Source organism: Myotis myotis, unplaced genomic scaffold (assembly GCF_014108235.1).
Source record: "Myotis myotis isolate mMyoMyo1 unplaced genomic scaffold, mMyoMyo1.p scaffold_m19_p_1, whole genome shotgun sequence".
Taxonomy (NCBI): Eukaryota; Metazoa; Chordata; class Mammalia; order Chiroptera; family Vespertilionidae; genus Myotis; species Myotis myotis.
The window spans coordinates 174042198-174061756 of record NW_023416313.1 but is presented as its reverse complement, the minus strand read 5'-3'; the positions used below and the strand labels follow the sequence as shown (position 1 = coordinate 174061756).

The 19559-nt window shown below is 40.6% G+C and overlaps 1 protein-coding gene across 3 annotated transcripts in view; it reads right to left on the bottom strand.

Moving 5' to 3' along the window:
• Positions 1 to 16500, bottom strand: part of AQP9 (aquaporin 9) — a 40288-nt gene extending 23788 nt beyond the window's left edge. The window contains exons 1-2 of one of the 3 annotated variants that reach the window (XM_036302853.1): positions 16372 to 16500; positions 15969 to 16278 (exon numbers count right to left, since the gene is read on the bottom strand). In XM_036302853.1, the coding sequence (XP_036158746.1) occupies positions 15969 to 16079 (111 nt within the window). In that variant the 5' untranslated portion in view covers positions 16080 to 16278; positions 16372 to 16500. Of the gene's footprint in view, positions 1 to 15968 lie in introns of all 3 variants that reach the window. The other 2 variants (XM_036302857.1, XM_036302850.1) reach the window with 2 other exon arrangements.
• Positions 16501 to 19559: the final 3059 nt, after the last annotated feature.

Below are 19559 nucleotides of genomic sequence, written 5' to 3'. Positions count from 1 at the left end.
GTACATGAACATGTAAACATTTTTCAGTTACAAAGGGTATACAAGAAAATATAAGAAATTTGTCTCTTTTCCACTCCCAGATTTAATATTTTATTCTCCACAGGTAACTAGTATCAATACTTTATGGTATATTCTGTCAAAAAATATGTGTGTGTATACAAACAGGAGTATTTGATAAATACCATTCTCTGCCTGCTCTTTCCATCTGATAGCTTAAGCAGCGGTTCTCAACCTGTGGGTCTCGACCATCGGAAAATACATATAGCATATCAGATATTTACATTACAATTCATAACAGTAGCAAAATTACAGTTATGAAGTAGCAATGAAAATAATGGTTGGGGGTCACCACAACATGAGGAACTGTATTATAGGGTCGTGGCATTAGGAAGGTTGAGAACCACTGGCTTAGAGAGTCATTCCATATCAGCATATGAGGTCTGGCTTCTCTATCTTCAATAGCTATATAAGAGTTCATTTCATGGATGCATCCCTTTGCAATGAACTCTTTTTTTTATTTAAATTTTTTCAATTACAGTTTACATTCAATATTATTTTGTATTAGTTTCAGGTGTACAACATAGTGGTTAGATAATCATATACTTTACAAACTGTTCCCCTCAATATTTCCAGTACTGATCTGATACCATACATAGTTATTATGACATTATTGACTGTATTCCTTATGCTGTACTTTATATTACCATGACTATTTTATGACTACCAATATGTGCTTCTTAATCCCTTCACCTTTATCACCCATTCCCCCAAGTCCCCTCCCCTCAGCCAACCATCTGTATGTTCACGGTGTCAATGAGTCTGTTTCTATTTTGTTTGTTCATTTATTTTTTTCTTTAAATTCCACATGAATGAAACCACATAGTATTTGTCTTTCTCTGACTGACCTATTTCACTTAACATAATACTACCCAGGTTCATCCATGCTGTCACAAGTGGTAAGATTCCATTCTTTGAATATTCCACATACTAAACCTGGCAAGCTCAGGGGAGGTCTGTGCGGCAGCCTTACAAACTCAGAGACCTAAAGTAACCACATAGGATGGTCTGAAATTAAAACGTTTTAACTAAAAGCAGTTTATGGCAAGTAGTCATGTCCTAGTCTAGAATCTTCCCTGGTAAAAGTAAATCTTTACCTTAGTTGAGCCTATCTATTCCATTTATGATAACATATCTTTGGGATGTCAAGGTAACTTTGCATTTTCCAGACCCTTCTGGGCACAGACCACAAATCCTCTCATTGTTATTATTATTGTTGTGTTAATAACTATCCTGTACCCACCTATGTAAAAGTATATGTCTATCACTTTACTTTTTATCCAATCCCAGAGCTCTCCACTCCTTTGTTCTCCCACCTCCCTAATCTATCATCAATGGATTTCATGTAACCCACTCACGCCTCCCTCTTTAGACTGTGATGTATAAAATAAGGTGAAAAACTGCCATCCAGAGCATTCTCTTAGCCCTTTAGGATTATGCTTCCTGGCAATTGTCATCAGTTTGACTCAAACTCACAAAACTTCTCTGTAGGTTTGAATGTTTCTTATGTTAGCATATATTTTACAAATCTCATCTATAATAACCCTTTGATGAGCATAGGGGTTCAGACAAATATTCTTTTGAATTAGTGTTTTGGGTTTCTTCAGTCATACTCCAACTTCTTTACATAAATATATATATATATATATATATATATATATATATATATATATATATATATAGAGAGAGAGAGAGAGAGAGAGAGAGAGAGAGAGAGAGAGAGAGAGAGAGAGAGAGAGAGATTTTACAGAGAGGAAGGGAGAGGGATAGAGAGTTAGAAATATCGATGAGAGAGAAACATTGATCAGCTGCCTCCTGCACACTCTCCACTGGGGATGTGCCCGCAACCAAGGTATATGCCCTTGACTGGAATCGAACCTGGGACCCTTGAGTCTGTAGGCCGACGCTCTATCCACTGAGCCAAACCGGTTAGTGCATACTCCAACTTCTTTAACCACTCACTGTGGCTAGAGGCATAGGATTTGGGGAAGATTTTCTCCTCAGGAAGTCTAAACTTTCAGAGATTAGAACATGTGGCTGACTCTAGTCTGAGAGGGACTATAATCCTTCATTTCCTTTTGGTATTGGCTGGCCATCCCAGGTCTGTGTCTTAGCATGACCAGCCAATCTATCAAGATGGAAAAGGTGTCGGGGGCTGGGCAAATTTTGCCAGCATCTTTTTGCTTAAACATTTACTTTGCTTTTAGGTAGCAATGATAGATCAGACATGAATATGGTGCCCACAGGATGATGGGAGTAACCTTCACTGCTGGGCTGTCTGAGCATTTAGATCAGTTATATTGATTATCTCCCTTTTATGAGGCTTGTCTTCCTCACCTGTCCTTCACTTTATGCCACATCTTCATCACAAGGTTGATGAGTAAAAGCAAGCCAACTTCTGCTCTCATTCTTATGTTCTCCTTTCTTGTCAAGTAATGAAAACATGTTGCAATGTACTTTGTCACTAAAGATAAACCAACCAAACCCACTTCTGGGAAGTAGAAAACAAAAGTATTTCCCCTTTCAAAGTCAGAGTCATTTCTGGGTCACGATGAAAAAGCAGAGTTCTGATTGGCAGAATCAAGTTTGGCTTTGGGCGTCTGCAGCTCTTAGAGGTCAGCAACCCAGGATCAGCTTTTCTCCCCAGTTCCTTTGGAATTCAGAAAGTTTCCATGTTAGTCTGGCCCATGATGTCATTGCTAATAAGGGAAAGCCTGAAGGGAAATCTCCCTTCAGCTGATACTGACTCAGCGTCTAAGGACTTGAGAACCAGCCTATTTAGAGAAAGCATGGGATTTCTAGTCATTCATGGTCATCCGTCTCATGTGGGAGGAAGGGACCAGAGAGCCGTTCTTGGAGGAAAGTGTTCTTCAAGGAGGCACCCTCATTCATCAGTTTCCTTTTTTTCTGTTTTAATATTATGATATATATTTTTTCCTGGTGGGTGATATCCCTGGGCAACTTAGCAGAAGCAAATGCAAACGTGTGCTGGCCATATGGAATTCCCACAGAGAAAAGGAACCTTCCTGAAGTATTTACGGTAAAAATTTACAAAACACTAAAGAAATGATCCTTTGTGAATGAGCATCAGTGGATAAAATAAACAAGGAGGTGATAGAATAATCATAAAATACCATAAATAAATTAAGCCTAGTGAGTTAAATAGATAAAAGACATAAACAGGTAAGAAAAAAAGAAAATTAAAAAACAATAACAAACAGCACTTCTAGAAATGAAAACATTAATGAAACTACAGTTAATGAGTGTGTTAAACAGATGTTAAATACAACTGAGTAGGGAATTAGTGAATTGGAAGATTGATTCAAGACAACTACACAAAATTCATTACGGAGAGATTAAGAAATAGAAATATGAAAGAATGAATGAGGTAAGAAAAGTGAGAGGGTCAAGCATATATATACGCATAATAGTAGTTCTAAACAAAGAAAATAAAGACACTGGGGGAGAGGCAATGTGATAAAGCTGAGAATTTTCCAGAACTGGTGAAAATTGCAAATCCTTAAATTGAAGATGAACCCCTAGTCATATGATAGTGAAATTTCAAAATAAAAAACAGAGAAACTCAACTGTAACCAGAGAAATGCAGACTACCAAGGACAAAATTAAACCAGCAATAACAGACTTGTCACCAGCAGTAATAGACACATTAGGATGACACTTTTGAAATGCGAAGGAAAATCAATCAATCATCAACCTAAAATTTACCAAGTGAAATAAAGATATTCAGGCAAACAAAGAAAGTTTATTCCTCACACATCCTTTCTGAAAAATTCCCTAAAGAAAGTTTCTACTGCACAAAGAAGGAGATTTGTTTTTATCTCTTTAAAAGCAAACTAATGGATGCATGCAGTAATGATTAGAAAATGAACTGGTATATTGTCGGAAGCCGGTCCATCCTTGCTGCTTGACACAGTCGCTGCAGGGAATAAACATCTGCACAGCATATGTTTCAAGGGACCTGGCGTATATGGCATACTGTTCTTAATATGTTTGCTCACCTTCTTGGCACTATGTGTTTTAACCAAGGTCACCTCTCCGAGAAAGGTTGTTTCCCCAGGTAGGGAATTTTCCCTGAAGTTAGGGAGGGAATAAAACCCCTTAACTAAATGCCAGGCGGGTAGTTAATCATTTTAACTACGAACAATCACCCTTAAGCTACATAATCTTTACTCCCTGGAATGGAGATAGTAAGAAACGCCCTAACCTTTGGAATAGAAATTGACAGGATTAAAATCAACTGGTATAAATACAGATGTAACAAGACAATAAAACACAGAACCTGGCTGGAGATCCTGGATAGAACCAGGCGAGAGAACCCAACCATGCTGATCAACTGAATGCTGCCTCCATGTCATTCCTTCTTCGCCGACTCCGTCCACACCTTTGGGGACCCCTGGACCTGCTGGGGTTGGACCCCAACAGTATATGGTAGTAAATTTATAAGTACGCACTATTAAAACACCAATAACAATAATAGCGAGAATAGAATTTAAATATTAGAAAATAATGACATGTAATATGGAATAGTTGATTACAATTAAGATTTTAAAATTTTTAATATTGTTCAAAAGGTGTTAATTCACTTCACATTTTGTTAGCTCAAGAATATATCTTTTCTAAAAATGTAAGGATAAATACTTATAGAAAGACAAGTAGGGGAAAAGAGAGAAATAAAGAAAGCTGATCAATTCAAGGAAAGGATTAAGAAAACAAACTACTGTGTGGAAGACAAAGAAACCATGTTAAAAATTAAAAAGAGGACTTCACCATAAGTAGAGATTATGAAAGCCATTAGTAAATACTATGAAAAATCATTTCAAAATTATTACTTTCATTGTATTAATCCTGAAAGTACTAAGAATTTTGAAAAACTACCTTTGAAAACAAAAACAAAGTAGTTTCCTGGAAAGAATATAAATTGCCAAAATGGAATTAAGAATAGAAAATCTAAATTAGGCGTAACTGCTAGAGAAATCTCTCAGAAACACCTGCCTTGCTGTTGTTGTTTACAATGCACATGTAAAATAATCTTGAAGGAACAGATAATCCTTATTGTATACAACGTGTTCCAGAAAATATAAAGAGAGGGAAAGAACTCCAGTTTATTTCATGAGGCTAATATAACCTTGGTAATAAAACTAGACAAGAATAAGATAATAAAAAAATTTATAGTCCAAATCCTTAATAAAACATTGCAAACTGAATGTTGCATGATTAGGTAGGAATAAAGCTCAGGAATGTAAGGACAATTTTATGCTAAACATATTTATCAATGTAATTTTCCTCATCAACAGATAAGAAACCCATATGCTTATCTCAATAGATGTAGAAAAGGTATTTTGAAAAATCAGTGATCATTTCTAATGAACACTTTAGTAAATAAAGAATAAACAAATTTCCTTACTCAAATCAAGAATGTCTAGCAAAAATCTAAAGGAACCATCACACTTAATGGCAAAACATGAGAAGCACATTCTTTAAAGTTGGAAATAAAATAACAATGCCACAATTGCAGCTTCTTATAAATTGCAAGAGGTTTTAACTGCAATAAAAAGACAGAGAAATTTAAATATTTAAGGACTAGAAAGAAAATTGAAGGTCTCATTTTCTTAGATAAAAAATATTATCTGTATCAACACAGTCCAACAGATCATTTGCAATAAGGGAAAAGTTCTATCCCTGCTGCCCAATATTATAGTCAATAGTCATATATGGCTCTTCATCACTTGAAATGGGACTGGGAAGACTGAGGAACTCATTTTTAAACTCATTTTTATTTGTTTAATTTAAGTAACCACAATTACTACTGGTTATCATATTTGACAGCTCTGACCTATATAGAATATCCAAGATAATCTATAAACTTACTTGAATTAATCAGAGTTACCAAGTTTGCTAAATATAAGATCAACATATAAAAATCAATATTGTTCCTAAACCCTATAATAACCAGTTGGAAAATATAATTGTAAAATGTACAATTCACAGTAGCAATAACCATTAGATACCTAGAAGTATAGCAAGCAAAATATATGACTAACACCAAATAAATTATAAAAATTTAGAAAGAAATATAAAAAGCAGACCTATGAATGAAGAGCTTATTTCATGTTCATGAATGAGAAGATTCAATATTTAAAAAATATCAGTTCTATTCAGAATAATATATAAAATTAATGCAATTCCAGCCAAAATCTCTACAGAGTATTTATGAAACTTGATAAACTAATTCTAAAATTCATGTGGAAGAATAGTCTAGACAATATTGAAAAAATAATATGAAAAACACAAGAAAAAAATTAGAAAGTGATTATAACAAAAATATATGGCATCAGTGCAGGTTTGGACAGAGATCAATAGAATTAAATAAAGAGTAGACATGCAGCCACATTTATAAGTGAACTGGTATGTTATGGAGAGGCCAATACAATCAGCAGACTTAGGACTGGTACTGGAGCAATTGGCTTTCCTTCCAGATAAAGAAATGACTACTTTACATCATACAAAATTCTAATGATTTAAAGACGTAAATACAAAAAGAAAAATACTGAACTATAAAAAGAAAATACAAAATAGCTTTAATATCTGAATTTAAAACAAATGCCAGTATCCTATAACCCATAAGAAATCATTTAAAAATGTGCAGAAGACATCAACAGACAACTTACAAAAGAGAAAATCTAAAGTTTTAGTAAACATGAAAAGATAGTCAACTGCACTAGGAACTCTTTTTTCTATATGTCCAAAGGACAGAAATATAAAAGTTGGATGCCATGGTCAGGGAGTGTGTGGAAAACGGAAACTCACATGTTGCTGCTGGTAGTATAACTTTAAAGCCACTTTGGAGAGCAATTTTACAATACCCACCCAGTTGAATATGCCAGTTCTGGGACCACCAAACTCATTTCTAAGTATATACTCAAGAGAAACTCTGGAACTCGATTATAAGGAGGCATACACAAAGATGTTCATTGCAGCAGTATTGGTAATTGTGATAAATTACAATTAACCTAACAGTTCAAGCGGGGACTAGATATATAAACCCGCCATATTGCACAATGGCTAAAATGAATTGCCTTACATCTACGTGTCCCCAAGTAGCTGAATCTCAAAAAGTGTCTTCGGGGGAAAATCTCAAATTGTAAAAGGTATATAAACTATGAAGCCATGTGTGTAAATTTTTAAAACACATATAAGAATAATATATATTGCTACAGGCAACAGTGGTAGAAATTCAAAGGCATACAGGAGAATGGTAAGTAACTTCAGCACAGTGAAGAGACCAGAGATTGGACTCTAATCCCAGCTCCACCACTCACTTGCCTATGGTCAAGTTGCTTAGTCTACTGAGCCTTGATTTCCTCAGCTGTAAAATAAGAACAATCCCCTTATATCATGAGGTTTTCCAAGGAATGAGTGTCTTGGTATAAAGTATGATCAGTAAATGTTAACCCCTTCACTGTCTTTTGTCGTCGTCACTATTCGAAGGGAGAGAACCTGCCTCTTTAGCTTCCTGCTTCAAGGCCCCTTTATACCCCAGTGAAGGTACAGGGCAAGAACCCTCCGTGTTTAGCTTGTTCAGGCATTCAGATTTTAGAAGTGTGGACTTTCTTGCTGTGGCAGGACACCCAAGTACACAAGTGCATATTCATGAAAGGCTAAGTATAGGACGTAAGTCATAAGAAAATAGTTAGAAACAGGTGGGATTGACAGGTGGGACTCTCTGATGTCCTCCTGTGATAGAAAGGGCACTTGACAGAAACTGAGCATGTGGGTCTCTGTTCCCTCATCTGAGGGACACAGGGACTGGACAACAGAGACCACTTCATCCCAAAGCCAGTGTGTGAGAGCCCAGGGATGGTGGATCCTTCCACGCCTCTGGCAGACTAGCCATGCATGGCCAGAATCAGCCAGGGCGCTGCTGACAGCAGAGACTTCTTCCTATTATCTGTTGGCAAACTGATGGCTCCCGTTCTGGGGGTCCTCTGTCCTGAACCCCCTCAGGCTTGAAGTGGGGGCATACCTTTGCAAAGCATTAAGTAGAACCAAGTAGAGAGGAGACAGATAGAGGGCAGGAGACTGTTGAGGCAGAAAGCAAGAGAGGAGTTAAGGGTCTCTTGAGACTCACTTTCCTATAGGTCCTTTGCTGGCTCACAGAATATAGAAGTCCTAAGGGGGAAAACGCATGGTCAGTGTGCTCATTGGAGCCATGAAGAGATATGGCAGAACCACCTGGTGATAAAGAGACCCGAAACCTCTATGCAAATAGATTTTTTTATAAAATTTCCCTGCCATGAGGATGCCTGTTCTATATAATCATCTTTTGACACCTCTACTAACTAATGTACTTTAGGCTGTAAAACTAGTGATGGTCCTGTGGGGATTTCACATGAAAAGATTTATATCTCATCAAATTACAGTATATTAGGAATGGCTGAAGCCAAGATATCAAGCCCAGTTTTCGCATTCATGGGCAGGGCGATCTTGGGTGAACCTCTTAATTATATCTGTTTCCCCATCTAGAAGAATGGAGCTGATCTCTCTCTCTCTCTCTCCCTCTTCCCCTCCCCCCTCCTTCTCTTATCCCTCTCTCCCTCTCAGGAAAGATACAGGATACATGATTGTGCCAGCCTGTGCCTTGGCTTCCCCATCAATATGAAGGGTCAATTCCATCCATCCCACCCCTATCCCAGCTGTCCTCCAGTACCTGGAAATTCTAAATAATGTAGTAGACCCAAACTGCCCTGAATTATGCCCTGCAGAACTTTCCTATTTCAGTCTAAATTTGGTATATACTTGATTCTCTCTCTCTCTCTCTCTCTCTCTCTCTCTCTCTCTCTCTCTATATATATATATATATATATATATATATATATATATATATATATATATATATATATTTGAAGCCCGGTGCACAAAAATTTGTGCACTGGCCGGGGGTGGGGGCCCTCAGCCTGGCCTGTGCCCTCTCGCAGTCTGGGACCCCTCGGGAGATAACGACCTGCTGGCTTAGGCCTGCTCCTGGGTGGCAGAGGGCAGGCCCAATCCCTAGGTGCAGCCCCTGGTCAGGCTCAGAGCAGGGCAGATTGGGGAGTTGGGGCGCCGCCCCCTGTCATGCACAGAGCAGGGCAGATCGGGAGGTTGTGATGCTACCCTCAGTCACGCTCAGGGTAGGGCCGATTGGGGGGTTGGGGCGCCGCCCCCTGTCACACACAGAGCAGGGCCCATCAGGGGGGTTAGGGCTCCATACCCTGCCACGCACAGAGCAGGGCCCATCAGGGGGTTGGAGATCTCCCCCCATCACGCACAGAGCAGGGCAGATCAGGGGGTTGGGGCGCTGCCCTCTATCACCCACAGAGCAGGGCCGATCAGGGGGTTGGGGCGCCGCCACTGTCACACTCAGGGCAGGGCCAATGGGGAGGTTATGGCTCTACCCCGTCACACACAGAGCCGCAGGGTGATCAGGGGGTTGGGGAGCTCCCCCCTATCAGGCACAGAGCAGGGCTGATCAGGGGGTTGGGGCATCTTCCCCTGTCACGAACAGAGCAGGGCGGATAGGGAGGTTGTGGCCCCACCCCCTGTCACACACAGAGCCGCAGGGCGATCAGGGGGTTTAGGTGCTGTCCCCTGTCACACTGATCCCGGTGCCGGGAGGCCTCTCAGCTCCGCTGATCCCAGTGCTGGGAGGCATATTACCCTTTTACTATATAGGATAGAGGCCTGGTGCACGGGTGGGGGCCAGCTGGTTTGCCCTGAAGGGTGTCCTGGATCAGGGTGGGGGTCCCCACTGGGGTGCCTGGCCAGCCTGGGTGAGGGGATGATGGCTGTTTGCAGCTGGTCACACACCCTTCAGGGTGGGGGTCCCCACTGGGGTGCCTGGCCAGTCTGGGTGAGGGGCTGAGGGCTGTTTTCAGGCTGGCGGGTGACTGAGGCTCCCAACCACTCCTTTTTTTATTTTTTTATTCTGGGCCAGCTTTAGCTCTGGTTCCAGCTCTGAGGCCTCTGCTGCTGAAAGCAGGTATCTGGTTTGTTTGGGTTCTATAATCGAAACACTGTATCAACTCCAGCTCTGAGATCCCGGCGCGCTGAAAGCAGGTTTCTGGGGTTTTGTTTAGCTTCTATATTTTTAACAATGTTTCATACTGCAAGCTCAGAGGCCAGCAAGGCAGACGGGGAACGTTGGTTTCCTCCGTCACTGAAGCAAGCAAGCCTCATGTTCGCTTCAAGCTGCCTGGCTGCCGGCCGCCATCTTGGCTGGCAGTTAATTTGCATATCTTGCTGCTTAGCCATTGGGAAGGGTAGCGGACGTATGGCTAATTACCATGTTTCTCTTTTATTAGATAGGATATATAGTTTCTAAAACTCTCTAAAGTGGGCCCTGGCCAGGTAGCACAGTTGGTTAGAACATCATCCCAATATCCCAAGGTTCGGGTTTGATCTTCAGTCAGGGCACATACAAAAATTAACCAATGAATACATAAATATATGGAACATATTGATGTCAATGTCTGTCTGTCTGTCTCTCTCTCTCAAATCAATCAGTAATTTTTTTTTTTTAAAAAAAGCTCTCTTGCCCTGCTGGTGTGGCTCAGTGTTTGAGCATCGACCCATGAACCAAGAGGTCCCCATTTTGATTCTCAGTCAAGACATATGCCCAGGTTTTGGGATTGATCCTCAGTAGGAGGTGTGCAGGAGGCAACAGATTGGCATTTCTATTTCTCTATTCCTCTCCCTTACTCTCTCTTTAAAATCAATAAAACATTTTTTTTTAAAAAAAAACACCCTCTCTAAAATGGAATAGGCCTATTCCAAGTTCTGAGCACACTTTGTAATAATGATTTTAAAGCCCTAGAATTTCTATAGGGAACCTACCTGAGAACCTTCCTAGAATGAAATGATTAACACAGTGACTCAGGCTGGGAGAGAATTGGGGCATGAAGTCATGGAGGAAGACAGGAGCAGACATGGGAAACACGGAGAGCCTGAAGTTTCTCATGTACCATTCATCTTATTTCCTCCCTCTCTCCTGCACTGCCCACTCCCCTATGCCCATCCATAGTCTGTGTCCCAGGCCTTTACCTTTTGTATTTCCCTTCAGGGCACACATCAAGGATGTTGCTTTTAAAAGAAGGATTCACATTTTTTCGTTCTTAGAAATGTCAAAAAGTAGACCTCTAATGCGCAAGCTTGACACGGAGTGAGAAAAGAATTTAGGGTCTTCCCCAATACACAATAGGTGCTACCTACTCAGAAGTTCAGCCCTAGAAGGATGCCTTCCCACCGCAGGCCACATGGCTGCTTGCTGGGCTATTCTCAGCATTTTCAAGAGGATGAGCTGTGTCAAAGAATGCTGAAATGTTTGAAGAGAAAAGAACATACACAGAACAGCGAGGAGTGAACATACGAGAAATAACTGGAGATCCTAAAATGTTCAGCAAAAAAAGAAAAGAAAAGAAAAAAGATTTAAATTCAACACACATTTACGGGCTCCCATTTATTATGAGCAGAGTTCTGTGGCAGATGCTGGAGAAAGGAGCCTGCAAGATTTTGGCCAGGGGGAGACAAAGCAATTGTTCTCAAATACTATAAGAATTCTGAACAGAAGGGGGAAGGAGCCAAAAGGGGGGAAAGGAAGTGGAATTGAATGAGTGTTTCTTGTATCAAGAACTTCACATGGAGCGTTTTTAAGGTGCAGTTTGAAATCACCAGGCCATGAGCCCACAGGCATGGGCCTGAGCTCTACCTTCACTTCATACCTCTCTACCTGCAGTGAACAATCTTTTCAGCTTCCGAGAAAGTAAAGACGTTGGCTTCAGGGTATAAGGAACAATTTGGTCTCAGGTGCTTACAGGTTTAAACTCACATGCCCTTGAACAACTCACATGCCCTTGAACAACTCACATGCCCTCAAGCAAGCTATGGCTCTACTCTGTTAAAGCAGAGGGAGTCTTACTATCAAGGACATCGCTAAAATAGTTCCAGTAATCGGTGTGGAAAGTATAGGCTCTAGAATAAAAAAGAATTCCAGTTTACTGCTTTTCAGGTTTTAGCCAGTTATTTCATCTTTTTGAGGCTTCATTTCTCCAACTGTTTATGGGTGATAATAAGACCTCCTCCCTGACATTAGCAAAGGCAAGAAGACCTGCCCATCTTAGTGCCTAGAAAGCCAAATTCAAGCTAGTTCCTCAGATTATGTTGTAATTATTGTTTTTAGCTGTAGTTCACAAAGAATTTCTCGTGGGCCATTTCTTCCCTTAATGCTACCAGTGGGCCTTATTAGTCATTTACACCATGACATGAATGAGTTTAAGTGACATGGCTTCCCCAAAGAGCAGTTTGTTTTGTTTTGTGTTGGTTTTGGTGGGGGAAATGGCCCCAAATTCCCAGGGTGGGGGAGTTTGGGGTGGGGGAAGGAGGGGAACCAGCTTCACAAACCTGAAGCACTAATGAGTCCTGAACATCCCGTGCCATCTGTTTAAGGCTCCCTTTCCCCACCTTATCAGAATGCAGAGCTTTTTACTAGAGAAAACAAGGCAAAATGCACATTTTTTAGTACAGCATAGACAACTACTCTGGAAATCTTTGAGCAAAACCATATAGATTTATGGATTAAGAAATAATTGCATCAGCGTGGCAACTTGTCTGTACATCCCCACAGGCCTCAACAAAATTGGAGCTTGTAATCACTATCATAGATTTCATCAGGGTTTGCTTTAAATAAGCGTACAGTATAGATGGAAATCAAGCCTTTCATCTAGAATAGGTTGGCTTTAGGCAGAAGATACAAAGGCTAATTTTTCAACATACAATAGTAAGATATTATTTCTTTAGCTCCCCTCTTGAATGCTAGGGGAAGAGACAGTGCTAGTTGTATGAATAGGGTTTTTTTTTAATTTAGTTTTTTAAAATCCTCACCCAAAGGTATGTTTTTATTGATTTTAGAGAGAGGAAGGAGAAGGAGAGAGAGAGAGAGAGAGAGAGAGAGAGAGAGAGAGAGAGAGAGAGAGATTTGGCTTATGGGACAATGCTCCAACTGACTGAGCCACACAGCCAGGGCTGTAGGAGTAGTTTTTAAACAGAAAACCACAGGCCCAAAATGGTCACTTGTGCTGAAAGCCATGATACCTAAACTAGATTCCATGCCTGATTTAATTGCAGTTTTAACCTCTCCAGAAACATAATTTTTTAAAAATATATTTTATTGATTCTTTATAGAGAGGAAGGGAGAGGGATAGAGAGTTAGAAACATCAATGAGAGAGAAACATTGATCAGCTGCCTCCTGCACACCCCCCACTGGGGATGTGCCTGCAACCAAGGCACATGCCCTTGACTGGAATCAAACCCGGGACCCTTGAGTCTGAAGGCCGACACTCTATCCACTGAGCCAAACTGGCTAGGGACAGAAACATAATTTTAATCAACCACTCTGGAATTTTCTGGCCTAGCACCAGTAAGGATCTACGCTGTGGGCCCTCTCCATTGCCCCCAACCCATAGAAAGAGGCAATTTGCATGTTAAAAACCCTTCCCTTCTTTCTCCCCAAAGATGTCCTGACCCAAAAATAATCCTTTCTTTTTATATAAAACCTTCCTAATAACACCCTGAATTACCCTAAAGGAATGGGTCTTGCCTGAATTAATCCACTCTAATTACTTAGTGCCACCTCTTTCTGCCTATAAAACCTTCCTTTCTGTATAACTCCTCTGACCCCCTTCTAGTTGCTAAGATGGGATGTTGCCCAATTCATGAATCACTTCATAAAGCCAATTAGATCTTTATGTTGACACAATTGGATTTTGTGTTTGATTTTTAACAGTAGAATAGTGAATGGCAGAAAGCAATTTTCACTTATTTAACCTAGACTGGATGGGATTATGCAACAGGTTCTTGTTAAGAAATAAAGTTTTAACTTTTTTGGTTACAAAATGGGTGTTTACTTCCTACTCTGCAGAACACTCAAGAGTTGTAACTGAACTTGCTTCACTTTCTCTGGAAGCAAGGTTACTGTGGAGCAGAAGTCAGGGGAGACAACCACTCTCCTCTTTGGGACCAAATTGTCAAGTAACGTGACCCTGGCCTGAGGGTGTCTGTCTCCTTGAGCACAATTTTCCAGGAAGCAATAACTAACATCAAAAGAATCCTGGGCTTTGATTGTGTCTTTTCCTTCACCATCTCCCCTACGCAATCACGTGGGTAAGGACAGCCCAGAAGCAATACAAGAAATCATCCCTAATGCCTTTAAAACACTGGAGTGAATTAAATAAATAATAAAAAACACACAAAAAAACAAGCTATCAGAGACCACAAAACATGGCTCTCTCATCTTATGCCAGTTCAATTCCCAAGGTCACATTTATTTCTCAATTTTGGCTTATTCTCCTAAATTACTATGTATTTACCCAAAGCAAATAACTTTTTAAAAATTTAGGTGTAATTGACATATAACATTATATTAGTTTCAGGTGCACAGCCTAATATTTTGATATTTGTATATATTGTGAAATGATCACCACAATACGTTAACATCCATCACCATAGTTTTATAACTTTTTCTTATAAATTTTAAGATCTAGTTAGCAACTTTCAAATAGACACTACAGTATTATCAACTGTAGTCACCATGCTGTACATTACCAAATCACTTTTTTCTTTATTCTTTTCTTACCAAATAACGTTTAATGTATAAAGCTTATGGTCAATTCTCTATTACCTTAAGAAAAATAAAATTATTTATACCTGGAGAAGGGAATCCTTGAGCAGATTATTTTTAAAAACAAGTTAAAATCAGTAGTTGCTTCACATAAGAATAATCAAAGATCTAATTTTCTGTTCACAAATGGTCTGGCACCATGCCCTAGCCGGTTTGGCTCAGTGATAGAGTGTCCGCCTGCAGACTGAATAGTCCCCGGTTTGATTCTGGTCAAGGGCATGTACCTGGGTTGCAGGCTCCTCCAGGCCCAGGTCCTGATCTGGGCGCATGCAGGAGGCAACCTATCGATGTATTTCTCTCACATCGCTATTTCTGTCTTTCCCTCTCTCCTCCACTCTTTCTAAAATCAATGGAAAAATATCCTCAGGTGAGAATTAAACACACACACACACACACACACACACACACACACACACACACACACAAATGGTCTGGCTCCAACTGAAAATTCAGGGTCCAGAGAATGTGGGAAAACATGCAACAGGATAAAAACCTAAAGCCCATGCTACTCAAGTAAACTTTCTGATGTTTTATTAATAGCTGTGCAAATCTCTAGATAAAATCCTCAAGAGGTTTAGAATCAGCCCTTCCTTTATATATATAGAAGGTACTTGTAATTGCCTAATTAAAAGTCTTTAGAGATCAGCTTGAGTTAGAGGGGAAAATGGTGCAAAGCCAAAGCTGGGCTACTGCACAGTACACTGTTACTGTCTCGTGCAATTTTTTAATTTAAGAGTCAAGTGATCTATCAACACAATAATGAACTGTTTCTTACTATCCATATTTATTGGCTGTCAATACTTATTTCAAGTGACTGAGTCACCCCAATGTTTGTGTGAAACAAACAGGGTATAAATCAATGAATCAATGAAAAAAATTTTTCATATCTGACATTAATCACAAGGCCACCTTAGAGTCCGAGTAAATCTCTGAAATAAAAAAAAGTACTCCAAGCTCCCTCCTCTTCCACTCCCACCAACTCTCGTGAATAAATGAGTAAATGGAAACCTAATATTGAGACAATTAAGTAGTCAAACAGCCTGGAGGTAACTTGCTGCTTCCTGGAAGACATGAATCTACAGACAAACTTAAAGAAACCAAAACAAAACTCTCTACCAGGAACTAGGTTGATAGGGAGGCATTATTGGTTTGGAAATCCGAAAATCAGAAAATACTCACGATCATTATACATGTGCCCAAGAACTCAGAGAGTGTTTCTTTAGCCAAACTGCTCTTCAACACCAGTCTCTGCTTGAAGCTTTTCCTCCTCCATTCCTTCTCAGGCTGCATTGTGTGGCTTCTTCAAGGACCACTCTTCCCACCAGTACCGGCTTCTTCTGCTCCCTACTTCACTCACACGTGTAAAAGGAAGTTTTGACAACTGCTCATAAATACCTTGCGATCTCTGATAAGATTATTCGACTCCGCACTGTCCCAATTACAGCTCGTGACTTAATCCTCTCCTGGTGAAATTGTCACTCCCTGTTCGCTGCAATTTATTTAGATTAGTGAGTTAAAACCTTTGAAATCCCAAAAGGATCTTTTTATCCTTTTTTTTGGTGCCTGATGGATTAATCATTACCTTTATTCTCAAGGTGCTTTCTCTCTGTTGGGTTGTGTGTGTTGTGTGTTTTTTTTTCTTCAAGAGATGAAAAAAGAGATGTGCTGATTGTGTTGCCAAACCACAGCGATGGGCTCCAGGCCAGAGATTTCTGTGTTACACAATAGCACACAGAAATGGTTCTCATTTTTTCCCCCTCCTATTCGGAAGTGGGTGGTTGCGGTGCAGCTTGGAGTTGTCAAATCAGGTACAAATACATCTTTTTTGAACGAGATTTTCATGCACATTGGAGAACACGAAGAAAATATAGCTATGCCCTTCTGCGAGATGAGTCATTCTTGTTTTCCTCTGATATCATTTCCGTGATTTAATGATGTGTTCCTGAGACTGGTAAGAGCCATTGCATCCATTCTAGGGATGGAGAAATTAACATACAGAGAGACCATGACAGGCTTCACACTGCGAGTCTATAGCACAGGATGGGGTCTGAAACTGCACGTCAGCTACCGAGGATAGTTTGGGATCCAAGAATCAGAAAGGTGGAGAAGGCAACTTGCTGAGTTTCTTCCGAAGAAACATTCCAGTGTGAAAACCAAGTTTCTCCCCTTCACTTCCCATGACATATTTGGGCAAACTACCTAGAAAATAAACAATAGCAGCCTGAAAACTCAGACTGCTTAGACGTCACTGAACTAGAAAGAGATCAATCTGAATATATGTGAGCCCAATTAAACAAGGAAGGGGGTAAATTCACCTAAATCGGGCTCCTAGGTTTTCAGTTTGATGAATTACACCTTTTCAGGCAACAGTGTTTAGAACTAGCTCCTTGTCATGTCAAATATTCAAACCTTGTTCTTTTCAAAACGAGTTTGTCTGAAGAAATAGAATCCAGCAGTTGTTTCTGAATACAAAGGCAGTCCCACACTTCCTCCCAACCCTCCCACGGAGGAGCTGGCTCTGTTTTAGGACCTCGCCTACCTTTGCAGGAGGCCAGCAGTCATCTCCAGCCTGGGAGACAGGCTGGAAGGGAAGGAGGAGAGGTTTGGAGAAACAGCTGTTGAAAGTTCAAAGACAAAAGGAGACACCTGATCTGTAGGTAAAACACAGAGTTTAGGGCTAAAAAAAAAAAATGCATATCTTATCTGAGGGCACACCACTATGGAGCCAGGACAAGAATAAAGCATTTTGGCTTTAACTGCTGGTTAAGCTATCGTGGATATCATTGCTTAGAAGAGTCCATTATGACCACACTAGTCCCAAGTCACAAGGGATGAACAGGAGAAACAAACCTTTATTACTGGGACTATAGCTAACACCAGGCAGAGGTGGTTTTTGGTCTCTTCATTCACTCATCTAAGAAATATTTATGGCATATTCATTATGTGTCACGCCCTGCCTGGGCTTAGCAACAACACAGAGGGTTCTTGGCCGCCATGAGCTAAGAGTCTAGTGAGGGAGACAGACATAAGTGAAATAATCACACATACAAAAATATGTGAAATCACAACTGAGATGTATGCTATAAAACTGTGGGATATGAATGACTATAACAGGGAGATTGGACCTTGTTGGAGAAATCTCTGATGGCTCCTCCAAAGAAATCATGCCTGAGCTGAGATCAAAAGAGAGCGTAGGGGTAAATGACAGGTACTAGGGAAGGAAGAACATGTAGAAAGACCTTGGGGTTGGGGATGGGAATAGAATGATGCCTATCTAAGAATGAAACAAACCCATTGCAGCTGGCTCCCAGTGAAGGAGTGGTGCAAAAATGAGCCTGGGGCTGTGGGCAGGGCTCAGACCTTGCTGAGCCTTGTAAATCATGTATAGGGCTAAACCCAATAATAAGTCTTTGAGGTGGTTTAAGCAGGAACATGACACCTACAGATTTAAGTTTTGGAAAGATCATCCTGGCTGGTGAGTGGAGAGGGAATTGGAGGGGGCCTCCTGGGGGTGCACGTGGGCCCATTGTGGGGTATTACAGAAATCTAGGGCTGGGTGGTGGTTTTAACAATGGAAATATAATGATTCAAGAGTTCTTTACATCTTTTTTAAAAAAATATATATTTTATTGGTTTTTACAGAGAGGAAGGGAGAGGGATAGAGAATCAGAAACATCGATGAGAGAGAAACATCGATCAGCTGCCTCCTGCACACCCCCTACTGGGGATGTGCCTGAAACCAAAGTACATGCCCTTGACCGGAATCGAACCCGGGACCCTTCAGTCCGCAGGCCAACGCTCTATCCACTGAGCCAAACCGGTTAGGGCAAGTTCTTTACATCTTAAACTAAAGAACTGATGCATGGATTCGTGCACATTGAAAGGAAATTAATTAGAAGAAATATTTTAGAGGTCAGGGAGGGACCAAGGAAGACTCCAGGGTGTGTCTGGCCCCGTCTCTCCTAGTCCCCAGCAGCAAGCTAACTTACCAGTCAGAGTGCCTGCCCCCTGATGGTCAGTGCATGTCATAGTGGCTGGTCAAACGGTCAAAAGAACGGCTGGACACTTAGCATATTAGGCTTTTATTACATAGGATTGGAAGTCTTGATGGGTAGAAGATAAGGAAAAGGGACTCATCAAAGTTGATTGCTGACTCATCCTGGCTTGTGGAGAAGAGGTGATAAGCAATGGGAGAGCAAACTCTGGAAGAGGACCAGGATTGCAGTGGAAGATCATGAACTCTGCTAGTGCAGGGTGAGCCTCAGGGGTTCTCTGGTGCTTCTGATAGGTGTCAAGTAGAAAATGATATGGATCTGGATTCAGAAGGAGGGTCTGTGTGCACATAGAGGTGATCATTAAAACCGTGAATAAAGATGAGGTTACCTAGGGAAAGTTTGAAGAGAGCAGGGGCTGAACATTTCATGCTCAGGTAGAGAACAATGAAATCTTTATTGTTACTTTTTATTCTATCTTCAAACAACAGTCACACTTTTTTTTCATCCTCCCTGACCCTAACATTTTCTTCTTCGCTACCTGGTTTGGTCTTGAGTTCCACTTTCACCTTTACCCATTGGATCCAACAAACCTGGTGTTCATAAGGATAACCATCTCACACTCTGACCTCTTTTACTTGGGTCAGCTTTATCTCCACCCTAGCAGTTCAGAAGCTCCTTCGATGGCCGCTGTGAGGACTGTGTCACCATCTCCTTTTCAAAATCTTTTACACCAGGACACATCTCACTGACCAGAACTTGTAGTTCTTGCATTTCA